Here is a 20,416-nt window from a genome sequence, read left to right on the forward strand (position 1 = left end):
TATTGGGTTTCTTAACAGGTTATTTATATGACACGATGAATATAGCTTATTCTCAGACTAGTCCCCTGCTTCAATGCCACCTTTTATTCTAGGACAGCGTTAAAATGCCCCCATGTGGACATACAGTGTAACTTCATCCTTATTAACAATTGGGCCATGGAGACACGAAGAGTTCACTCTCAAAAACACATGAGCAGTTTAAATTCAACCTCATTGCTCAGTGAAGATTATTATTGCTGTAGAATTTGTTAAAAGGGGAACCAAACACATTTTATGCCTACAAAAATGTGGGTCCCACATGCTATCACAGTCAGTGCCAAATACAACATACAGTTTTGGTACTAGGTAGTGCCTAATACTCATGGTCCTTTTGTAATACTATATGCTACTGTTGGGTTCACAGCTTCCTTTACATTAGTTTAGTGATTTTAATATAATGTAGGAGGATTTTGTGAGACATATCAAATTATTACTTCCAAAAAATGTAAACTACTATATAACTAAGGTTGGATTTTGTTTAATAACACTGAACTCATACATAAGAAAATACAACAAGAAAAGCGAAATACAACAACCACTTTTTGTTCAAATACCAACACAGCTTAAAAGGATAGATTCAATTAAAATCAGTAAAAAAAGAGCTTAGGATATGTGCAAAGCAATAGGTTATGTAAGGTGCATACACATAGCTTCAAAAACAGCCATACGCAAAAATATGAAAAATTGTTATTTCACCACCATGCCAATTACACAAGACATGAGACAACAATCAAAACAAATCCGTACATACATATATAGCATTTTGAGTTCAAAAGTGCATCAAACACTTGCAAAAAGAGTAATACAAAATGTCTTAAAAATTAGAAACTACTCACTTCCACAAAAAATACTACAGTTATTGAATGTTGTGTTTGTATTTTGTGGGTGATTAATGCTGTTTGTTCATGATGGGCCGAATCCTAACTTGAGATCTGTGTCATAAATCTAATTATCAAATTATTTATCTTTCAAGTTAGGATTGGGCCTGGTGGAAGCTACATTAGTTCAATGACGTCTTCAGGCTCTGGCTTTCTTCTCTTTGCGTCCTGTTGCTTCTGATGACGCATCTGCCTTCCTTTTGTGCGCCTTAGAATACAAATGACATGAGAATCAAATCAATGACATGTCTACATGTAAATGTTACAATGTACGTAAACACTGATATATTAATATTCTAACACATGAGTATTGATAAATGTTTCATGGTAACATGGTTCGGAATCCTCAAGATGGTTAGCCAATATGCCTTTTTCTTCCCACAAAATGTTTACCCCAAAAACAAAACCATTGGTTGTGTGTTTTTGGTTAAACCCATTTTGTACCTTAAAATCGTAAAATCTGTATACAATTGCTTTGAAATGGTAAAATCAATTACCATCTGGCTTTTTGTGGTCCTTTTCTTCTTTTCAGCACGTTCCTTTTCCTCAATCTCCATATTTTCTTTTTCGATGAGGGAGATGAGAGTGTTACAGCGTCGCTGAAGTTCCTGGGGGAAGAAAAGGAAGCTGTTTGTAGAGAAAACAAAACGATAGTACAATGGATGTCTGCTGTTCCTCTCTGTTAGCCAGTCTGTTTGAAGCAAACCATTTTTATATTTATTCATTATTCTCCTCTTGTGTGGTTATTACAGCTTTTGTTCATAATATTGACATTTTAATAACCAAAACAGTTCATGTAACATACCACTTTGTCAAAAACACAAAGTAATGATAAATAACCCCAGAGAGGTAACCCAGCAAACATTGGACGTCCTGAGGACATTTGGCGATGTTCCCATTAGGTCCCTTAAGGGTTTTGGCGTGACGTTATCCCACTTACGTTCCGAGAATGTTCTAAGAACGTTACGTGATGGTCCCAAGGGACCGTTCTCTGGGGGACCTTTTTATAGTTCCCGGTTTGACCTGGGGACATTTTTAGGATGTTCTTGGGACGTTGTGTCATGGTCCCCTTAAGGATCCCTGAACATTTGTGGGACGTTGTGTCCTGGCCCCTGCAGGTTTTTGTCACGTGATGGTCCCAGGTGTCCCAAACCATTTTAAGTAAAGCCATTAAATGGTATGGGGGTTTTAAGGTAAGTGGGACGCTGTTCAGCTAAAATAGTGTAAAAATCTTAAATCAACTACAATATGATTACATTTGACATGATCACTACTAACTTTTCAATATGACCACACCTGGGATTTGATCTCACAACCTCCGGATTTGGAGTATGCTGATCGCTCGCTCTGCTGCGCCGCAAAGTCTGTAGAATTTCAGAAGTCCCATACACATTCATTACCTATAACACATCTCTGCACTTAGCAAAACAGTGCTATCTGCACTGCTATTTTAGTTATCAGTTAACCTGACTATTCGCTCATTGATTTCATTTACTTATTTCAGCAATTTCAGTTTGGGTTTTCAGTATAGTTGTCTGATGTTGGTGGGGCATATTATTGTTTTAATGTTACTTCTGAATCACTATGATAAGAATAATAGTTTTCTTCAGTGTATTTTTAACAGAGCTGAGACTTACTTTGAAGTTAAAGTGTAGGAAAAGGCCTACAGGTAAAACCAGTCATTGATACAGACATGGTGGCGTAGCAGGAAGAGCGGAATGCCGTGAACCAAGAGGTTGTGAGTTCAAATTCCACGTGAGGACATGTTAAATAATAATTACTGTATGAATGAACATACACAATGTAATCATGTATGTAAAATATGTACATTGAAAACACTATGTTAAAACCACTGTGTGGGTGTCCCTAGCACTGCTAAAAGACAAAGAGCTGTGACTGGATCAGTGGTTCACCAATCAGGGCCTTGATGGGCTTGGCAACAGTAACTGGGGTGCGTGTGCCCTGGGTATAACTTTTTTTGGGGGGAGAATGTTTATTTGCGACCATCAGGTGACGTCCCCGGGACAAACCGGGAACTACACAAAAACCTCCAGGTGACCATGACACAACGTCCCAAGAACGTTCAGGGGGCATTCGTGGGACCATGACCCAACAGCCCATGAAAGTCCTAAAAACCTCTTTGGGGACGTCACCGGGACAAACCAGGAACTAGACAAAACCTCCAGGGGACCATGACACAACGTCCTGATGACTTCAGGCGACCATTTCGTGATGTCCTGGGGACGTCCTAACGACTCATTATTGTTTGCAGGGAAGTGTCTATGTATGCAGGTGATGTATGAACCTGAACAATCGTCTTTCTTCCCATGAATTCCCATTCATCTCAACTTGTAAAAGAGGGACACATTGAAACAAATACAATTCTATATTCAGCCATACCTAATATAAATAATGTGAGAAGAAACCAAACAAGATTGTCTCTGAACTCACTGCAAAGTCTATAATAAAAGTAATAAAACCAGTTTTTATGATGGGAAGGAGTAGGACACCAAAGCCTCGTTTACACCTTGCGCTAACATGTACGTTTCATGGTCTGATCAATATGATCCAATCACTATCTGATCAAGGTTTGTCGCCTCTTATCCGTCCACTGTAGCCGCATTGTGACCAGATTAGCTAGAGCCTCCTTGTATGCAAATAATTTGACATACTATTTTGAAATAATATGAATTTATGTTTTATTTATTTTTTACTGATGCCATAAGTCAATGGTGCTACTTGTCAAATGAGTTTAGAAGCTGGTATAATGATGATTTAAATGGTTTGACCAGCCAGATCTGTTTATACTTGATTGATATCCAGACACAATGCGTGCCTGACTACCTCCGGAGGTGGTCAGGAAGATCACAATTAGGGCTTTTGTGGTGACCGTATTACCGCCACACCGGCCAGTCATGAAGGCAGTCAAATTCCATGTGACCGTTTAGTCACGGTAATTAGGCTTCTACAAGCTCTGATGCTGTTGATGGTCATTAGTAGCCTATCAAACTTGCTAACTGCCTGGTACTCAGCACTCCATTATCCCTCTAATCACTCTGACATCAATGCAAATGTAATCAAAAATCTAATCAAACACTTCATGAGAGTCCATGAGCTCATGATGCGCAACATTTCTATAGGCTATGCAATTGCGTGAGAAAACAGAGTGATGGCCTCTACTAAAAAGAGGAGGATCCCATCAGCTTTCTATAGGCTAGGCCTACTATATTTATTTCTAAACTTTCCTAATATTAAGCACATTGCTTATCTTTACAACAGGAGTATAGCCTACCTGGCTGGCATGAAAATGAACCACGGGAAAAGGGTCCTCCATTCGCTATTTAAGTTTCACACATATTATTTCTTATATGTAAAGACAAGATTAAATCAAGAATAGTCTGATGGGTGACAATATTAGCCTATAACTTGTGAATTATATATTATCACTTGTGAATGATGCTCAGCATAAGAAACAATGCCTTTTTTGTGTGACTTTTTCTAACCATAGTCGCACACCTCATGTAGCCTAGCCCATAGGCTAATATGTTTTGATAAGGTTTGTATCACAACTAAAGCGGCCAAATAACTTCTTAAAATTAATAATAATAATAATAATATGCCATTTAGCAGACGCTTTTATCCAAAGCGACTTACAGTCATGCGTGCATACATATTTTTTTGTGTATGGGTGGTCCCGGGGATCGAACCCACTACCTTGGCGTTACAAGCGCCGTGCTCTACCAGTTGAGCTACAGAGGACCACATTAAGCACATTAATCCACTTTACAAGAGGTGTAGAGCCTAACTGGCATACATAAGTAGTGTGCGAGTTTCAAGTTTGGGGGAAGATAATTTTCACCTTAAAAATGCACTTTTATAATAAAAGCATTACATGCATAATTGCATTTGCGGTCACTTTTGATAATGGTGTTTTTCCGCTAACGGAACACTCGCGCTTATAGCCTACTGCCACGTGCACATTGCTGCGCTTATAATGTGAAGAAATAGCCTAATAGTTTATCAACATTTTAAGCTAAACGTTCTGATCTGTTGTGTCAGCCACATTGCGCAAAAAAGTTTTTTGATGCTAGTGGTTATATTAATTTGGGATCTATCGCATCCCACAACTGTCCCAGACTATGTTTGGAATATTTATTTCTCGCACAGAATAGGTCGACTTTTGTACTATAGGGGATAGAAGATTGACATAGGCTAGTGCTTTTGCTGTTCGTTAGGCTTACTCATCTTGTTGGCTGATGAAAAGTAAATGTGGACAGTTCTTCCAATATCTTCAATATGCACCTTGGAATTGGATAAGGACGCGCGCCATTGCACCCCCGATGTGTCTGTCTTCACTTGTACCCTTTGAGAAAGACCCGATCACGTGATGGAGTGCCATGTGAGTGAGAGGTGCTTCGGAGCACGCAGCACTCCAGGCCAAGGGGCACAACGGCCACTGGCCGCAAAAGGCATTGATTTTTTTAGGGTGCATTACGTCCACACAAAGAGGATGCCGGCGTGAAATTCGAGGCATTATCAAGTGCTTGCCAAATTGTGAATGAGAGAGTGATGAAGTGTGTAGAGCCTGCGCAAAAAACAAAGCAGAGCTCATGCCTTTCAAGCAACTTTTTTCAAATCATCATTAGTCGCATCATGCAGCCTTACAATGTATAAAAAATCTAAACATATAGCCCAACGTTTGTAGAACAACTAAAGTTACATTAATAACTCTAAATTAAGCATATAGGAGTACCTATTTCTTTGTTAACCGCTCAACACAGAATAGCCGCATGTGCGCACTCCCTCAAATCGTTTGGAGAAAATATCCTTTCTATTTTATTCAGCTTTGTTCAATTGTATTCTTCATACTATAAAATAATATAAAATAATGCCACTGAATTCTAAGCAAATTTTGTCTGCTAAATGAACTAGTGTAGCCCACAGCCATTTGGCATAGCCAGATCAGGACCTAACATAAGGACAACAGAGTATGCTATTCTGTTCTTCTGAAATAGACTACATTTTCTTCAAATCATGCTTCTTTAGACCTGTCTAAAATAAATAATGGATTTATTGTGAAGGTGTAGGCTATATTACATTTATTTTGTATTAGACTTGTTACATTTGTCATTTAGCAGACGCTCTTATCCAGAGCGACTTACATGTTATTTTTTTGTTGTTTGTTTTTTCATACTGGCCCCCCGTGGGAATCAAACCCACAACCCATGCTCTACCAACTGAGCTACATCCCTGCCGGCCATTCCCTACCCCACCCTGGGCCAATTGTGCGCCGCCCCATGGGTCTCCCGGTCACGGCCGGCTACGACAGAGCCTGGATTCGAACCAGGATCTCTAGTGGCACAGCTAGCACTGCAATGCACTCGGGAGACTATAGGCTTGTAGGCTATGTGTGGAAGCCAGGAGATGCTAAATGTGTTTATGTTAATTAACGGTCAATTACCGTGAGACCGACAGTTATTTGATTGACAATCACCGGCTGACAACATTTTGTGACCGCCACAGCCCTAATCTTAATGTGCCTTTTAATCGTCTACACCTGTCTAAAAAATGTGGCACAATCAGAATGTGGACAACAACAGGACAAAGGGTGCATGTTAGCACCATGTATAAACAGGGCTTAAGACACTGTAACTGGGTTCATTAACTATCCCAATGGCAGCCCAGGTGTCATATCAAATACTTTAAGTGTCCCAATGTTTGCTCACCCAAGCCTTCCAACAGCTGTAACATAGATAGTCAAACTGTTTAGGACATACTGTACCATGGCAGTTCGGGACTTGATGAACCAGTCGAATCTGAACTGGGGGGCATTCCGGACACACTGTCGCAGTTCCTCATAAACATTCTCCTTGTCAAAGCCCATCTTGTGGAGCATACAGATCAGGAACCTGTCCTCCTCCTCCGTGTAGTTCTTCCCTTTGTTGGTGCCATACTGAATCCTCAACTGGTGGAATGGGGCCTTGTATCTCGCAATCTGAAACGATCAAAACAACATTTCCATTTAAATTTGAAAAAAAAAAAAGTAATCTTGGAGCATTCTCAAATAAAGGTTGCTAGTAGCAAATTCAAATATGTAATTTCCAGAGTATCTACCATGGAAAATACAGTGCCCTCCATAATTATTGGGACAGTGAAGCATTTTTACTTATTTTGGCTCTATAGGGTTGGATTTGAAATCAAACAATGACTATGAGGTTAAAGTGCAGACTGTCAGCTTTAATTTGAGGGTATTTCCATCCATATCGGGTAAAACGTTTAGAAATTACAGCACTGTTTGTACATAGTCCCCCCATTTTAGGGGAGTAAAAGTATTGGGACAAATTCACTTACATGTGTATTAAAGTAGTAAAAAGTTCAGTATTTGTTCCCATATTCATAGCACGCAATGACTACTTCAAGCTTGTGTTTCTACACATTTTGGATGCATTTGCTGTTTGTTTTGGTTGTGTTTCAGATGATTTTGTGCCCAATAGAAATGAATGAAGTACAGTAGTTCACCTTAGCATCCAGCGCCTTCTTAATGCTGATCCTCCTTTGGATACGGGCCTCGCCACGCTCGATCTGGGCCATGATTTTTTCAATATCCTGGAGTTCATTGCACCGCTCCCAGAAAATGGCTTGAAAATAAATCAAGAACATGTTTGAAAGAGCTAGTGTGGAGCATAGAAAAAGTTATAAGCCGTAATAACCATGGTTATTTGAAACAGATACAAGAATGGGTCTATAGGAAACACAATTATAATGGAATAATTATGATGAGGACCGGTATCTTACCAGAATATTCAATGACTTCCTCTGGGTTTTTCCCCTCGACTTCCCGAGCGATGTTGTCGATGTCATCACGGCCATATTTCTCATTGGCTTTAATGAACTGATTGAAATCTCGCTTGTTCCAACTTGTGAACCCCTGCGAAACAATATTCACCACAAACACAGCACTTGTTAGATACAAGCTTTAGAATGTCCAATAATGTGGCACTTTTTGTGACAAACAAATAGGGATCTTACTAAAATAATGAACGCAGGAATCTAGAAAGTTGTGTCTCGCCTAGCGCCCTGCAGTACCTGTGTGAGTAGTTTCTCCTTCTCCTCAGTCTCCCCAGGACTGAGGGGCCCCGCCTCGTCAATCTTCCTCTGCTCCTCCTTCTGCACCTGGGCAGAGTTGGGAATGTCAGGGCTCCTGGGGACCTGCAGCAGCACAGGAGAGAGAACAGACACAGCTCCTATTAGAGACAGCTCCGATGAGACATAACACTGAACAGCTCCGTCTCTCGCTACGAGGCTAGGCGAGAGACCGCTAAGGCTGGGTGAAGCGATAGACAGGCCTGTTGGGGAAGCAGACTAACTGAGCAGATGTACCCTGGGATCAGGTGGCATAGGGGGAATGTATGTGTGTGTGTTCTGTGGTTCTGGCACCATAGAGGAGCACAAGCTCCAATCTGTCTCAGTTCAGCAGTCTGCCTTGGCAGCGAGTGCCTCGGCACAGCTAAGCACTTGGGATGCTGCTCACAAATGTCAGAGTTGAGACACACTTCTATGGACTCTATCCACCACTCCCATGAGTAACATGTTGGTTCTGTGAAAGCCCAAGCCAATAGATTTCAAAATGTTGTTTTTAAATATTCAACTTTGTAAATTGTTTCAGTAAAATAGAACCAGCAAGATGTGACATTCCAGTCACAATACCATGTGCAGGAAACCAAAATACATTACTATAAATGGCCATGTTAAAAGCTACTGTACATAAGTCAACATGGGCACACTTTCTTTATCCATCAGACAATGAACTTAACTACAGCTGTCTTACCTTGTAGCCTATAGTCTTCCTGTAGTAAAGGATCTCCATCTCCAGCAGCTCAAACAGGCGAGGGGGAAAGAACTGGAAGTCCTGGATGTTGGGCTGTTTGGGGGGACGTGGGGCCTGAAATACATTCATCATTATCAATCATGTTCTGGTGAGCAAGATTAACATGTGCACCACTTCCATGGACATCAATTCTGTCTTCCTGACTTGACTGGCCATCATAATTTGGAAGAAGGGGGAAATAAGACAAATGATTGGCTACAGACTAGCAACTCACCCATGAACATGGGGGCAGCCCCTGAAGTTTCTGTGTGCTTAATCTGTGAGTGGGCGTTACCTTGGGGGCTCGAGGTTCACTGACACGCAGGGCTTCTCTGAAGTAGGCATCCACCGCATAGTTGGCTTTCCTCTCTCTTTTAGGAGGCTCGATCCATTCCATCATACTCAGCTACAAAACAAGGCCATGCCTCATTTCATGGTTACTGTGGTTTCATAAAGTTTATGTCATAAGCATCTATGAATAGCATACTCTGCACGTCATCCCTACCTCTATCACACAGTATTCACAAAGTTCAATAATTGAGATGAAAATCAACCTGAGGCACAAGGGAACTAGCTAATCAAAGCACTGTATTATCTCAAGCTTCTCTTTGATGCTATTAACAGGTCATGAGTCATGACAAAGCATGTAGTAATTTGATACCTTTTGCTTCTCTCTGTAGTCCTCCCCTTCAAAGTTGTAGAGGCTGGTCTCTGCTCCTCCGGTGTCCACAGAGAAGTTCCTGAGCGAGCTCTCTCCCAGAGACTCCATGCGCTCGTTCATCTCAGCCGTCTAGGACAGGTCAAAAGGGCAGGTCAGCACAGCACAGAGCCAGTCTGTCAACCAAACACTATGTGCTGATCCCTCACTCACCTTCTTTGCCCCCCTCTCTAAGATAGTGTTGATGTCTTCGTCCGTGAGCTCATTGTCTTTGGAGGCGAAGACGTGAGTGGCCCCATGCCTGATCATCTGCAGCATCTCATCTTTCCCTAGTTTGTTGGACTGCTCCATCAGCCTCCCTGGAAAGTTGAAAGATGTGAGAAGTAGTTGGGGTGTGGGACTGAATGTACCCTGCAGCAGCCTCTTACATTCATGTCTCAGGGTCTAGATCCTTCTGTAAACTGATACTAGTATCTGTATCACAGCAGGCTGCTGAGGGGAGGACGGTTCATAATAATGGCTGGAATGGAATCAAACACATGGAATCAAACACATGGAAACCATGGAAACCATGTGTTTGATGTATTTGATACCATTTCACTCATTCCGCTTCAGCCATTACCACAAGCCTGTCCTCTCCAGTTAAGATGCCACCAACCTTGTGTGATCTGTATACATACATGCATGTGGTTTCATTTTGTCCCAAGCCTAACCAAGGTCTGTCTGTCTTACCTGTCCCAAAGACCATTGCTTAACAACACTTTAGTGATAGGGGCCACAGAACAAATTCAAGTCTGATTTTCTGTTTGCTACGAGTCCAAATAACAAAGATACGGCCACATTTAAGGGATTTGAAGGCTATGTAATGACAAACCATGAAGTTGGAATCAAAACCATGCTGAATACCTTGTTGTATAACTATGGAGTCTAGCCTCAACTTCATCTCAGCTCTCTCTACAATCCTCTCTTCGACTGTATTATCAGTGATGAGGCGGAACACTCGCACAGGTTTCTTCTGACCAATTCTATGAGCCCTGTCCTAGAGAGGCAAAAACAAACACACCGATTGGCTCAGTTGATGAGGTATCTATTTCTTTGAAACAAGAAATACACTTTTTATAAGTACAAGACAAGATACAAGCCAGTGTTATAAATTAACATTACAAGTATTTTTGTATGCATGACAGAATTTCACACTAAATGACCAATAATTACTTTTCCAAAGTCTTAATATATAGAAGTAAGTTTCCAAGGAATCCACAAATGAAATGTTTCTCACCATTGCTTGCAGGTCCACTTGAGGGTTCCAGTCAGAGTCATACAGGATGACAACATCTGCAGTTGCCAGGTTAATGCCCAGACCTCCAGCTCTGGTGCTCAACATGAAAATGAACTTGCTGCTGTTTTCAGCATTGTAAGCCTCTATGGCTTCCTAGAAACATGGCCATAAAGCAGGGGTGTCAAACTCATTCCATGGGGGGCCTAGTGTCTGCAGGTTTTGTTTTTTTCCTTTCAAAAGTCCTAGACAACCAGGTGAGGGGAGTTCCTTACTAATTAGTGACCTTATTTCATCAATCAAGAACAAGGGAGGAGCGAATAACTGCAGACACTCTGCCCTCCGTGGAACGAGTTTGACACCTGTGCCATAAAGCATTAGTTAGATAATGTCTAAAATATCAGTAGTTTTTATGTAGTTGAAGTAAAGACACTTTACACATTAGAGCAAACATTTCTACATTTTACAAGCAGGCTCAGTACGAGCACAGTAGACAAAGTAGTGGCTTAAACTAAAGACCATGGTTGGTTTGATTGAACTGTGATTGAACTGTTCCACTATAGCTCCTTATGGTTTCCATGGGAGCCTGTGTTGTGGTCAAAGAGACCTCATCAGCTGAAGTCATGCCCTGTACCTGTCTGGCTTCGTGTGGAGTGTTTCCATCTAGACGGCAGTACTCATAACCTCTCCACATGCAGTAGTCCTCAAGGATGTCAAGGACCCTGGTCATCTGGCTGAAGATGAGGACTCTAGACCCTAGCAACCAATGAGACAAAATACAGTCATTCCATTAAAGAGCAGAACAGCCTACATACACTATCAGGTCACATAGCTCAAATGCAATCTCCAAAGAGAGACAATTATTCATAGGGTTTCTTGCATGGGAGGAAGGTTTGATTAATGTAATTCTAAATGAGCATGGCTGATTTGAGAGTCAAATGAACTTTTCTCATCAAGAAAGCTTCACAAGAAAATGATAAATTCTACATGTGAATCCTGATATCCTTCAACAGTAAGCAACCGTTTGAGCCTGCATCCTCTGAGGTTGTCCTTGCCTTTTAAAGGACCATTATGTACTTCCATCTATCAAGAGTTTGTATAGACAACCTATTGCATAGTCTATTACAACTGCACATGTACAGTAACAACCACAGATCAAAGCTCTTTGAGATAAACACATCAAATATACATGTAGAATGTATTTTTTTTATTTTTTTTCACCCCTTCTTTTTTGATGGGATAAACTACAGTAAAATCATTGAATGATGGGTGTAGCACCTTGCTCCTGGACTTTGGGCAGCAGTTTGTCCAGGGCCACCATCTTGCCACTGTTGGTGACCAGGTGAGTGTCGGTGGTGTAGGGGGGCCCGGGCTCGGCCCCATCAAACAGGTATGGGTGGTTGCAGCACTTCCGCAGCTGCATCAAGATATTCAACAGACGCATCTTGTCCGTTTTTCCAGAAGAATTGAGGATGTCAATGTCTTTCATCAGAATCCGTGTGTACCTAACAAAAATAGAACAATGAAACATTGTTTCATTTTAAATGATTTTGTTAAGAATTTCATTGGTAGAAATGTTGAACCAACACAAGCTATGGGCAACACAAGGAAGGACAAAGTATTTGAACCAAAAACATACCACTCTCGCTGCATCTTACTCAGTCCAAGGTAAATCTTCACCTCTTTTTTGGGAGGCAGGTTTTTCTCCACTTCAGCTTTTATCCGACGCAGAAGGAAAGGCCTCAGCACCTGAACAAACAGCACGTTACACAAGAAGGAAAGGCCTCAGCACCTGAACAAACAGCACATTACACAAGAAGGAAAGGCCTCAGCACCTGAAGAAACTAGAGCCTGGCAGATATGTTTAATTGGGTCCGATACCGATTCCGATTTTTTTGGGGGAAAAACTTACCGATACCGATATATCTGCCGATATACTGTTTTACAGCGGGGAAATTTTCCCACACTGATTTCTCATAAATTGCCATCCAAAAGACCAATTGTCCAATAAATATGCTTCAAATGTTGATTTCTTACATAGTGACAATAATGACATCATGAGAATGGCCACAAGTGTTCAGATAAGCATGTGATTCCCTTTTTTCATCCTATTTATTGAATATCGGTTATCTGTGGAATTATCAGCAGATAGTGATATTTACATTTACATTTAAGTCATTTAGCAGATGCTCTTATCCAGAGCGACTTACAGTTAGTGAGTGCATACATTATTGTTTTATTTTTCATACTGGCCCCCCATGGGAATCGAACCCACAACCCTGGCGTTGCAAACGCCATGCTCTTCCAACTGAGCTACATCCCTGCCGGCCATTCCCTCCCCTACCCTGGTCGACGCTGGGCCAATTGTGCGCCGCCCCATGGGTCGCGTTTAAAAGGCCAATATCGGATGATAATATCAGTGAACTGATATATCAGTCGGGCTCTAGAACAAACAGCACATTACCAAGGCAAATGCTTTTCTAACTAAATATATATATTTTTTATCCATGTATTAACTCAACAGAATAATAGATAAGGGGAATTCTGCAGTGAACTCTCTGAGCGTAATGGAAATGTGAAACACAGCTTACCGCATGCAGACGCTCCACCAGCTTCTGGTCCCCCAGACAGTTGTTGGTGTCAAACCAAGAATCAAAGTCCTGAGAATATAAGAACATGTTCCTTTTGTTTTCAACGAGTAAAGATTTTCCATGAAAGTGCAAAAGTTTATTTTGCAGAAAAAAAAGAGAGTAAAGATGATTCTGCTTTGGCTTCATTTGCAGAGGGGAATGTGTTAGAGAAAGGACAGGATACAAATGATAAGCTACAGCCTGTGGGTTCGAGGGATCCCAGACAAACTGGGAGGAACTGACAACAGAACAGAGTAGTGCCTGAGGGGGAGGCCTGTGCTCGGGGCTACCTTTCCCTCTCTGACACATCATGGAAAGACAAGAAGCAAGTCAGGTGGGGCTGAGGACTTCAGTGATTGACTGATGCTCATTGAAACTAGGTGGTGTAAAATGGAACAACAAAAAACATTAAGTTACTGCTGGAGGGTCTTTTGATACAAAACAACAAAATAATGCAGTTCATTTTGCCTGGAGCGATATGATTTTATTTTCTTCCTCGATTTAGTATTCCAGTCACATTCATCTAAAGGAGAGGAATATCACTACTAGAGAAATAAATGGAGAGAACAGACAGAGGCAGCACTCACGTTGGCAGAGTTGAAGACATCAGGTAGCAGGAAGTTGAGGAGTGACCACAGCTCATGGAGGTTGTTCTGCAGAGGCGTCCCAGTCAGGAGGAGACGGTTGGTGGTTTTGAACTCACGGACAATCTCTGAGAGCTGACAACACCGGACATATGTTAAGATTACATAAATATCATAAAAAATACATTTTTACTGAAAAGTAGAAAGAAAAACTTGGTTCAACCCTCAATTATTTTCATTCGTGTTCATACCTTGGACTTCTCATTTTTGATCCTGTGAGCTTCGTCGATGACAAGGTATCTCCAGTTGAACTTCTTGAAGACCGATTTCTCTCTGATGACCATCTCATAGGATGTGACACAAACATCCCATTCCCCTGGCATCATGACATCACGGATGAACGCCGCCTGGCCAATAAGGAGAACATTTGTCAAAGGAATCATCTGTGGTCTTGGTTACCTACCCACCTGATAATGCTTTATAAGAGGGCACATTTTCAATCAGTGTCAATCAAGAGAAAAAACAGGACATACTCTTGCATCCCTGTCCCCGATGAGACAGACTGCCTTAAGGGTTGGTACCCAGCGTTTGAACTCATTCATCCAGTTGTGTAGCGTTGATTTGGGAACCAGAACCATGTGGGGGCCTGGAATGTTCCTGTAGTGCTTCAGGTATCCCAGCAACGCAATGGTTTGGAGGGTCTTCCCCAAGCCCTGTTGTCAATACACAATTATAAACTGGGTGGTTCGAGCCCTGAATGCTGATTGGCTGACAGCCGTGGTATATCAAACCGTATACCACGGGTATGACAAAACAGTTATTTTTACTATTCTAATTACGTTGGTAACCAGTTTATAATAGCAATAAGGCACCTTTGGGTTTGTGATATATGGCCAATATACCACGGCTAAGGGCTATATCCAGGCACTTCACGTTGCGTCTCATATTAGTTGTGGTATATTGGCCATATACCACACCTCCTCGGGCCTTATTGCTTAAATAAACAACCTGTCATACACAGCTTGACTCACAACCAGTGGCACTTACCAGAGACTTAAATTTGGATATAGATATAATATACATATTTATCTCAATATAAGGCTCTGGCACTTAATGTAGGCAAGTAAACATAAACTATTGTTAATTGCATGTTTATGGTACAGTCGTTACCATTTCATCAGCCAGGATTCCATTAATGCCATTTTCATAAAGGGAGATCATCCAGTTGAGACCTCTGACTTGGTAATCTCTCAGCTCTCCATTTTTCACATCTGGAAAATCAAATAGGTTATGTCAGTAGCCCTTTCCTGTAGTCAATGACCAAAAGCACCCCTCTAAAACTACAATGAAGATCCGGTGTTTCTATGTCAAACTGTTTTGTTATATTTCAGTCTTCTGTGATGTATATAAAGTGTAATATTGGGATACATTTCAACTCTATATCTGACATGGTTCAGGTGTCTTCTATTTTTTAAGCTCATAACCATCCATGTGTGTGAGGTACAGTGAGGGAAAAAAGTATTTGATCCCCTGCTGATTTTGTACGTTTGCCCACTGACAAAGAAATGATCAGTCTATAATTGTAATGGTAGGTTTATTTGAACAGTGACAGACAGAATAACAACAACAAAAATCCAGAAAAACGCATGTCAAAAATGTTATAAATTGATTTGCATTTTAATGAGGGAAATAAGTATTTGACCCCCTCTCAGTCAGGAAGGTTTCTGGCTCCCAGGTGTATTTTATACAGGTAACAAGCTGAGATTAGGAGCACACTCTTAAAGGGAGTGCTCCTAATCTCAGCTTGTTACCTGTATAAAAGACACCTGTCCACAGAAGCAATCAATCAATCAGATTCCAAACTCTCCACCATGGCCAAGACCAAAGAGCTCTCCAAGGATGTCAGGGACAAGATTGTAGACCTACACAAGGCTGGAATGGGCTACAAGACCATCACCAAGCAGCTTGGTGAGAAGGTGACAACAGATGGTGCGATTATTCACAAATGGAAGAAACACAAAATAACTGTCAATTCCCTCGGCCTGGGGCTCCATGCAAGATCTCACCTCGTGGAGTTGCAATGATCATGAGAACGGTGAGGAATCAGCCCAGAACTACACGGGAGGATCTTGTCAATGATCTCAAGGCAGCTGGGACCATAGTCACCAAGAAAACAATTGGTAACACACTACGCTGTGAAGGACTGAAATCCTGCAGCGCCCGCAAGGTCCCCCTGCTCAAGAAAGCACATATACATGCCCGTCTGAAGTTGGCCAATGAACATCTGAATGATTCAGAGGAGAACTGGGTGAAAGTGTTGTGGTCAGATGAGACCAAAATGGAGCTCTTTGGCATCAACTCAACTCGCCGTGTTTGGAGGAGGAGGAATGCTGCCTATGACCCCCAAGAACACCATCCCCACCATCAAACATGGAGGTGGAAACATTATGCTTTGGGGGTGTTTTTCTGCTAAGGGGACAGGACAACTTCACCGCATCAAAGGGACGATGGACGGGGCCATGTACCGTCAAATCTTGGGTGAGAACCCCCTTCCCTCAGCCAGGGCATTGAAAATGGGTCGTGGATGGGTATTCCAGTATGACAATGACCCAAAACACACGGCCAAGGCAACAAAGGAGTGGCTCAAGAAGAAGCACATTAAGGTCCTGGAGTGGCCTAGCCAGTCTCAGACCTTAATCCCATAGAAAATCTGTGGAGGGAGCTGAAGGTTCGAGTTGCCAAACGTCAGCCTCGAAACCTTAATGACTTGGAGAAGATCTGCAAAGAGGAGTGGGACAAAATCCCTCCTGAGATGTATGCAAACCTGGTGGCCAACTACAAGAAACGTCTGACCTCTGTGATTGCCAACAAGGGTTTTGCCACCAAGTACTAAGTAATGTTTTGCAGAGGGGTCAAATACTTATTTCCCTCATTAAAATGCAAATAAATGTATAACATTTTTTAACATGCGTTATTCTGGATTTTTGTTGTTATTCTGTCTCTCACTGTTCAAATAAACCTACCATTAAAATTATAGACTGATCATTTCTTTGTCAGTGGGCAAACGTACAAAATCAGCAGGGGATCAAATACTTTTTTCCCTCACTGTATATATTTTTGTTTCAAAGTAGATTTGTTTAAGACTACCAAGAATCACTCTGTGTGACCCTGATTTAGCCCACTGTGGTAAAAGGTTAATGAAAAAAAACTAAATGATACTCGTATCCATCGTCAGCTGTTCTCAAATGGGAGCTAATTAGGATTAAAGGTATACACCTGATCGAATACAACACCTTCTACCGTTCATTTACACGGAGCGCTGAGCATTAAAAAGAGCATTTAAAAGCTATATGAAAACATCATACAGGATGGGGACTCTTCAAAGCGAACCAAGACGTTAGCTGCCTTCCGGCTCTCAGATAACAACTCCTCATCTTCTTCTTGTTCCGTGCGTCGGTGGCGGTTACTGTAAAAACACAGGTGGCAGACAAATAGTTTGTAAAAATAATGATATCTTCAATAGTAAATATTGATACAATGGTAAACAGATTGTATTGTTTATTATTCATGCACCAATCTGCTAAATGACTTAAATGTAAATGTAAAATGGTTTATTGACCAATATAACTTGTTTATTTAAAATAACATAGACCTGTCGTTTCGAAAATATAAAAATAAAGTCAGGACCCTTAAAACAAGTCAGCAGTCACATACTCTCCAACAGAGAGGAGATTTTGTTTCTCGTCCTGTTTAACGCGAGGTCGTCCAGGTTTCACTTTCAGGGGTGAAGTAGGAGTCTTCTGAGACGCAGGCTGGATGAAGTGGGCAAAGAGTTCTGTTTGCTTGAGCAGAAACTCAAACCGGTTCGCTCTATCTGTTTTCTATGATAAAAAGACAGGGGAAAAATACTAAGTTAAACCAACAGGTTATGTTCGATCCCCGGGACCACCCATACACAAAAAATGTATGCACGCATGACTGTAAGTCGCTTTGGATAAAAGCGTCTGCTAAATGGCATATTATATTATTATTATGTTTTACTAGTAAGGATATGAGATCAATGTTATGCTAAACTGTTATTTTGCCATTCACTTTCCCTATACACTGCAGTCTCACTACACACTGCAATTCCCCACATTTACCACAGTGGGGAGCCCATTGCAAAAGTTGGAGAAAAATAAATATATAAAATATCTGGCACAGAATTCAACCAACGATGTGACTAGTCTGTGTGAGGTGATAATCCCTATTGTCATATTTTTCTTGCAAATGCATCTTAAAATCTCAAATGAATCCTATTTATATATTTATAGAGAGTGTTTGTGAGAAAGCAATTCGTCTCACCCTTTTCTCCTCATACTCTGGATCCAACTCTCCCTCAGCCTTGGGCACAGCCTTCAGAGGTGGCTTCAGCTGAAACACAGTAGACCACTTTATGACATTCTCAACGTACTGTACATATTTATTTGGCATTTGATTCGGTAACATTTAATCAATGTAATGTGCAATTTAAAACAATTTCATTTGGCTATTTCAGTGATCCTATTACGGGAATTTGTTGTGTATTGTATATAATTTCCTCTGAATTAATGCAACATTATTCTACATATTTAATCAATATAGATTATGGTTTTGGTTGCAAGTTGGCTTCATGTGACGCTTGTGCAATCAATTTAATAATCAATTTTGTGCAAGTTCACATATTGAGTGCTCAAAATGTATTACAAAATGTGCAAAAAGTTATGCCTTCTGAAGTTCAAGCATTTAGCTTCATCTCTAATGTTAGCCTGCTCTTCATAAAACATATTACATAGCTACTGTAGCTAGCTATAGCCAACTTGACGATTCCCAAAGCACAACAGCCAGTGTTGAAAGAGACAGCTGATTTGTTGGAGGCTGCGTCTGTTGCGCTGCCTGGGCTACAGCTACTGTACAGTCAGTGGCTCAGTCTGGGACTCCGAAGCTTGTCATGCTGGCTACAAATTGGCAGCATTTAGAAGTCTACGGGAATATTGGCTAAATGTCTATGAATTGCACGACGAAAACCATTGTTATGTTTGCTGGCCAGGCTAGCGTCTGACCTGGTAGCTAGCTAACATCTGTAAGAGAGCTATGCAGATGTGCAAGCCTCCTTCCCGCCATGCCCCCCAATTGAACAAAACTGCAAACTTCTAGCTTCCTAACAGTACAGTGTATCTCATATTTCTGAAAAGAAGATGTCTGCTTTTAAATGCTCACCTCTTCTTCTTCGGGTACAGGCTCTCTGGAAGTGGAAGGAATCTCTTCATCTGACATTCTGTGGACGCGGTTTTTATCATGAGTTATTTTAGACCAGACTGTGTAAGTTATACATGGCAAACAGGCTTGCTACGTTATTAGATAGACTGTACATTGTGAGCATACGCCCCCTTCATAATATCTCGCGAGTATATAGCAATGAAATACCGCGATAACACCATTTATGCCACTAGAACGTTCGAAATAATATGGGTAGGCCTATTTTATTTAAGCAATAAATGGCATGAGGGGGTATATGGCCAATATATCACGGCTAAGGGCTGTTCTTATGCAGACGCAACCCAGAGTGCCTTGATATACAGCCCTTAGCCATGGTATATTGGCCATATACCACACCCCCTCTGGCCTTATTGCTTAAATAACACAATATATATTTGCATGGTAGAATTCAATGGTTATAGTTCAGTATTACATGTTATATGTTTGAGCTGCCATTTAAAGCAAAAGTTGAATTGAAAACATTATTGGCACTGTTGAATTGAATTTTCATAAGACTGATGGTTTGGTTAGCTAAACTGGCGAGTCTGTTTGTTTGGTTACCAAGGCAACTACTGTCGATGTCTAGTTAACTTTCAAGCTACTTCAGTGGATGTTGAACACATTTCTAGAGGCAAATGTGTTACATTATAGCCATTGTATAAAAGGGATAATCAAATCGTGTCTCTCTCTATGCATTCTCTGGAAAATAATGCAACTAGCTGGTTGTGGTACACACCTTCCACATCGTTCGACATTATTTTCCATAGAACGCATAGCCTCTTGTTGATTATCCCTTACATACAGAAAATGTGTATTATTACACATCATATTATAATAATACATTTTGTTTTTGTCTTTAATATATTTATATCTTCAAAGACTGGGCATCAACGAAAACAATGGAGCAAATGCCTCCCATGACATTGTCACATGCATAGCACTTTATTTATATGACATAGGCCTATCTAGTTCTCAGGGAATAACAATCCATGAGAACAACATTACTTTTTTAACATCATTTTAAACTATACATCTTTTTTTTATATAACATAAGCTATCCTATGGTAACAAAAACATAAACAATGAAGTAAAAGGACCTGCTTTTCTTTCTTGGGTTGTTATTGTGTATTTCATTTGTTGAAATGAGGTCTGCTGGATATCTACCACAAGATGGCGATCAGGGACAAGCATTTATAACCGTCTCGTT

At 40.9% G+C, this 20,416-nt stretch overlaps 1 protein-coding gene across 1 annotated transcript; it reads right to left on the reverse strand.

The window, feature by feature from the left end:
* Window positions 1-501: 501 nt before the first annotated feature.
* Window positions 502-19,332, reverse strand: LOC121573714 (SWI/SNF-related matrix-associated actin-dependent regulator of chromatin subfamily A member 5). Its single transcript, XM_041885894.2, has 24 exons — window positions 19,171-19,332; window positions 18,277-18,345; window positions 17,647-17,813; window positions 17,298-17,398; window positions 15,103-15,203; window positions 14,466-14,645; window positions 14,184-14,339; window positions 13,936-14,067; window positions 13,310-13,378; window positions 12,358-12,467; window positions 11,997-12,223; window positions 11,353-11,474; window positions 10,722-10,874; window positions 10,349-10,481; window positions 9,656-9,801; window positions 9,446-9,574; window positions 9,080-9,190; window positions 8,746-8,859; window positions 8,004-8,126; window positions 7,713-7,845; window positions 7,437-7,555; window positions 6,700-6,912; window positions 1,415-1,525; window positions 502-1,125 (listed from the first exon to the last, which is right to left on the reverse strand). The coding sequence occupies exons 1-24, from the start codon at window positions 19,225-19,227 to the stop codon at window positions 1,057-1,059; spliced, it is 3,045 nt and encodes a 1,014-aa protein (XP_041741828.1). The 5' UTR covers window positions 19,228-19,332; the 3' UTR covers window positions 502-1,056.
* Window positions 19,333-20,416: the final 1,084 nt, after the last annotated feature.

The sequence above is a fragment of the Coregonus clupeaformis genome, chromosome 9, assembly GCF_020615455.1.
Source record: "Coregonus clupeaformis isolate EN_2021a chromosome 9, ASM2061545v1, whole genome shotgun sequence".
Taxonomy (NCBI): Eukaryota; Metazoa; Chordata; class Actinopteri; order Salmoniformes; family Salmonidae; genus Coregonus; species Coregonus clupeaformis.

What these genes read in the sequence shown, in the direction of transcription:
- LOC121573714 (XM_041885894.2), bottom strand. Translation starts at nt 19,227, where the DNA reads ATGTCAGATGAAGAGATTCCTTCCACTTCCAGAGAGCCTGTACCCGAA. An exon ending in ATGTCTTCAACTCTGCCAAC is followed by an intron (nt 13,379 to 13,935) that starts GTGAGTGCTGCC and finishes TTATATTCTCAG; the next exon opens with GACTTTGATTCTTGGTTTGA. An exon ending in TAGAGAGGGGGGCAAAGAAG is followed by an intron (nt 9,575 to 9,655) that starts GTGAGTGAGGGA and finishes GACCTGTCCTAG; the next exon opens with ACGGCTGAGATGAACGAGCG.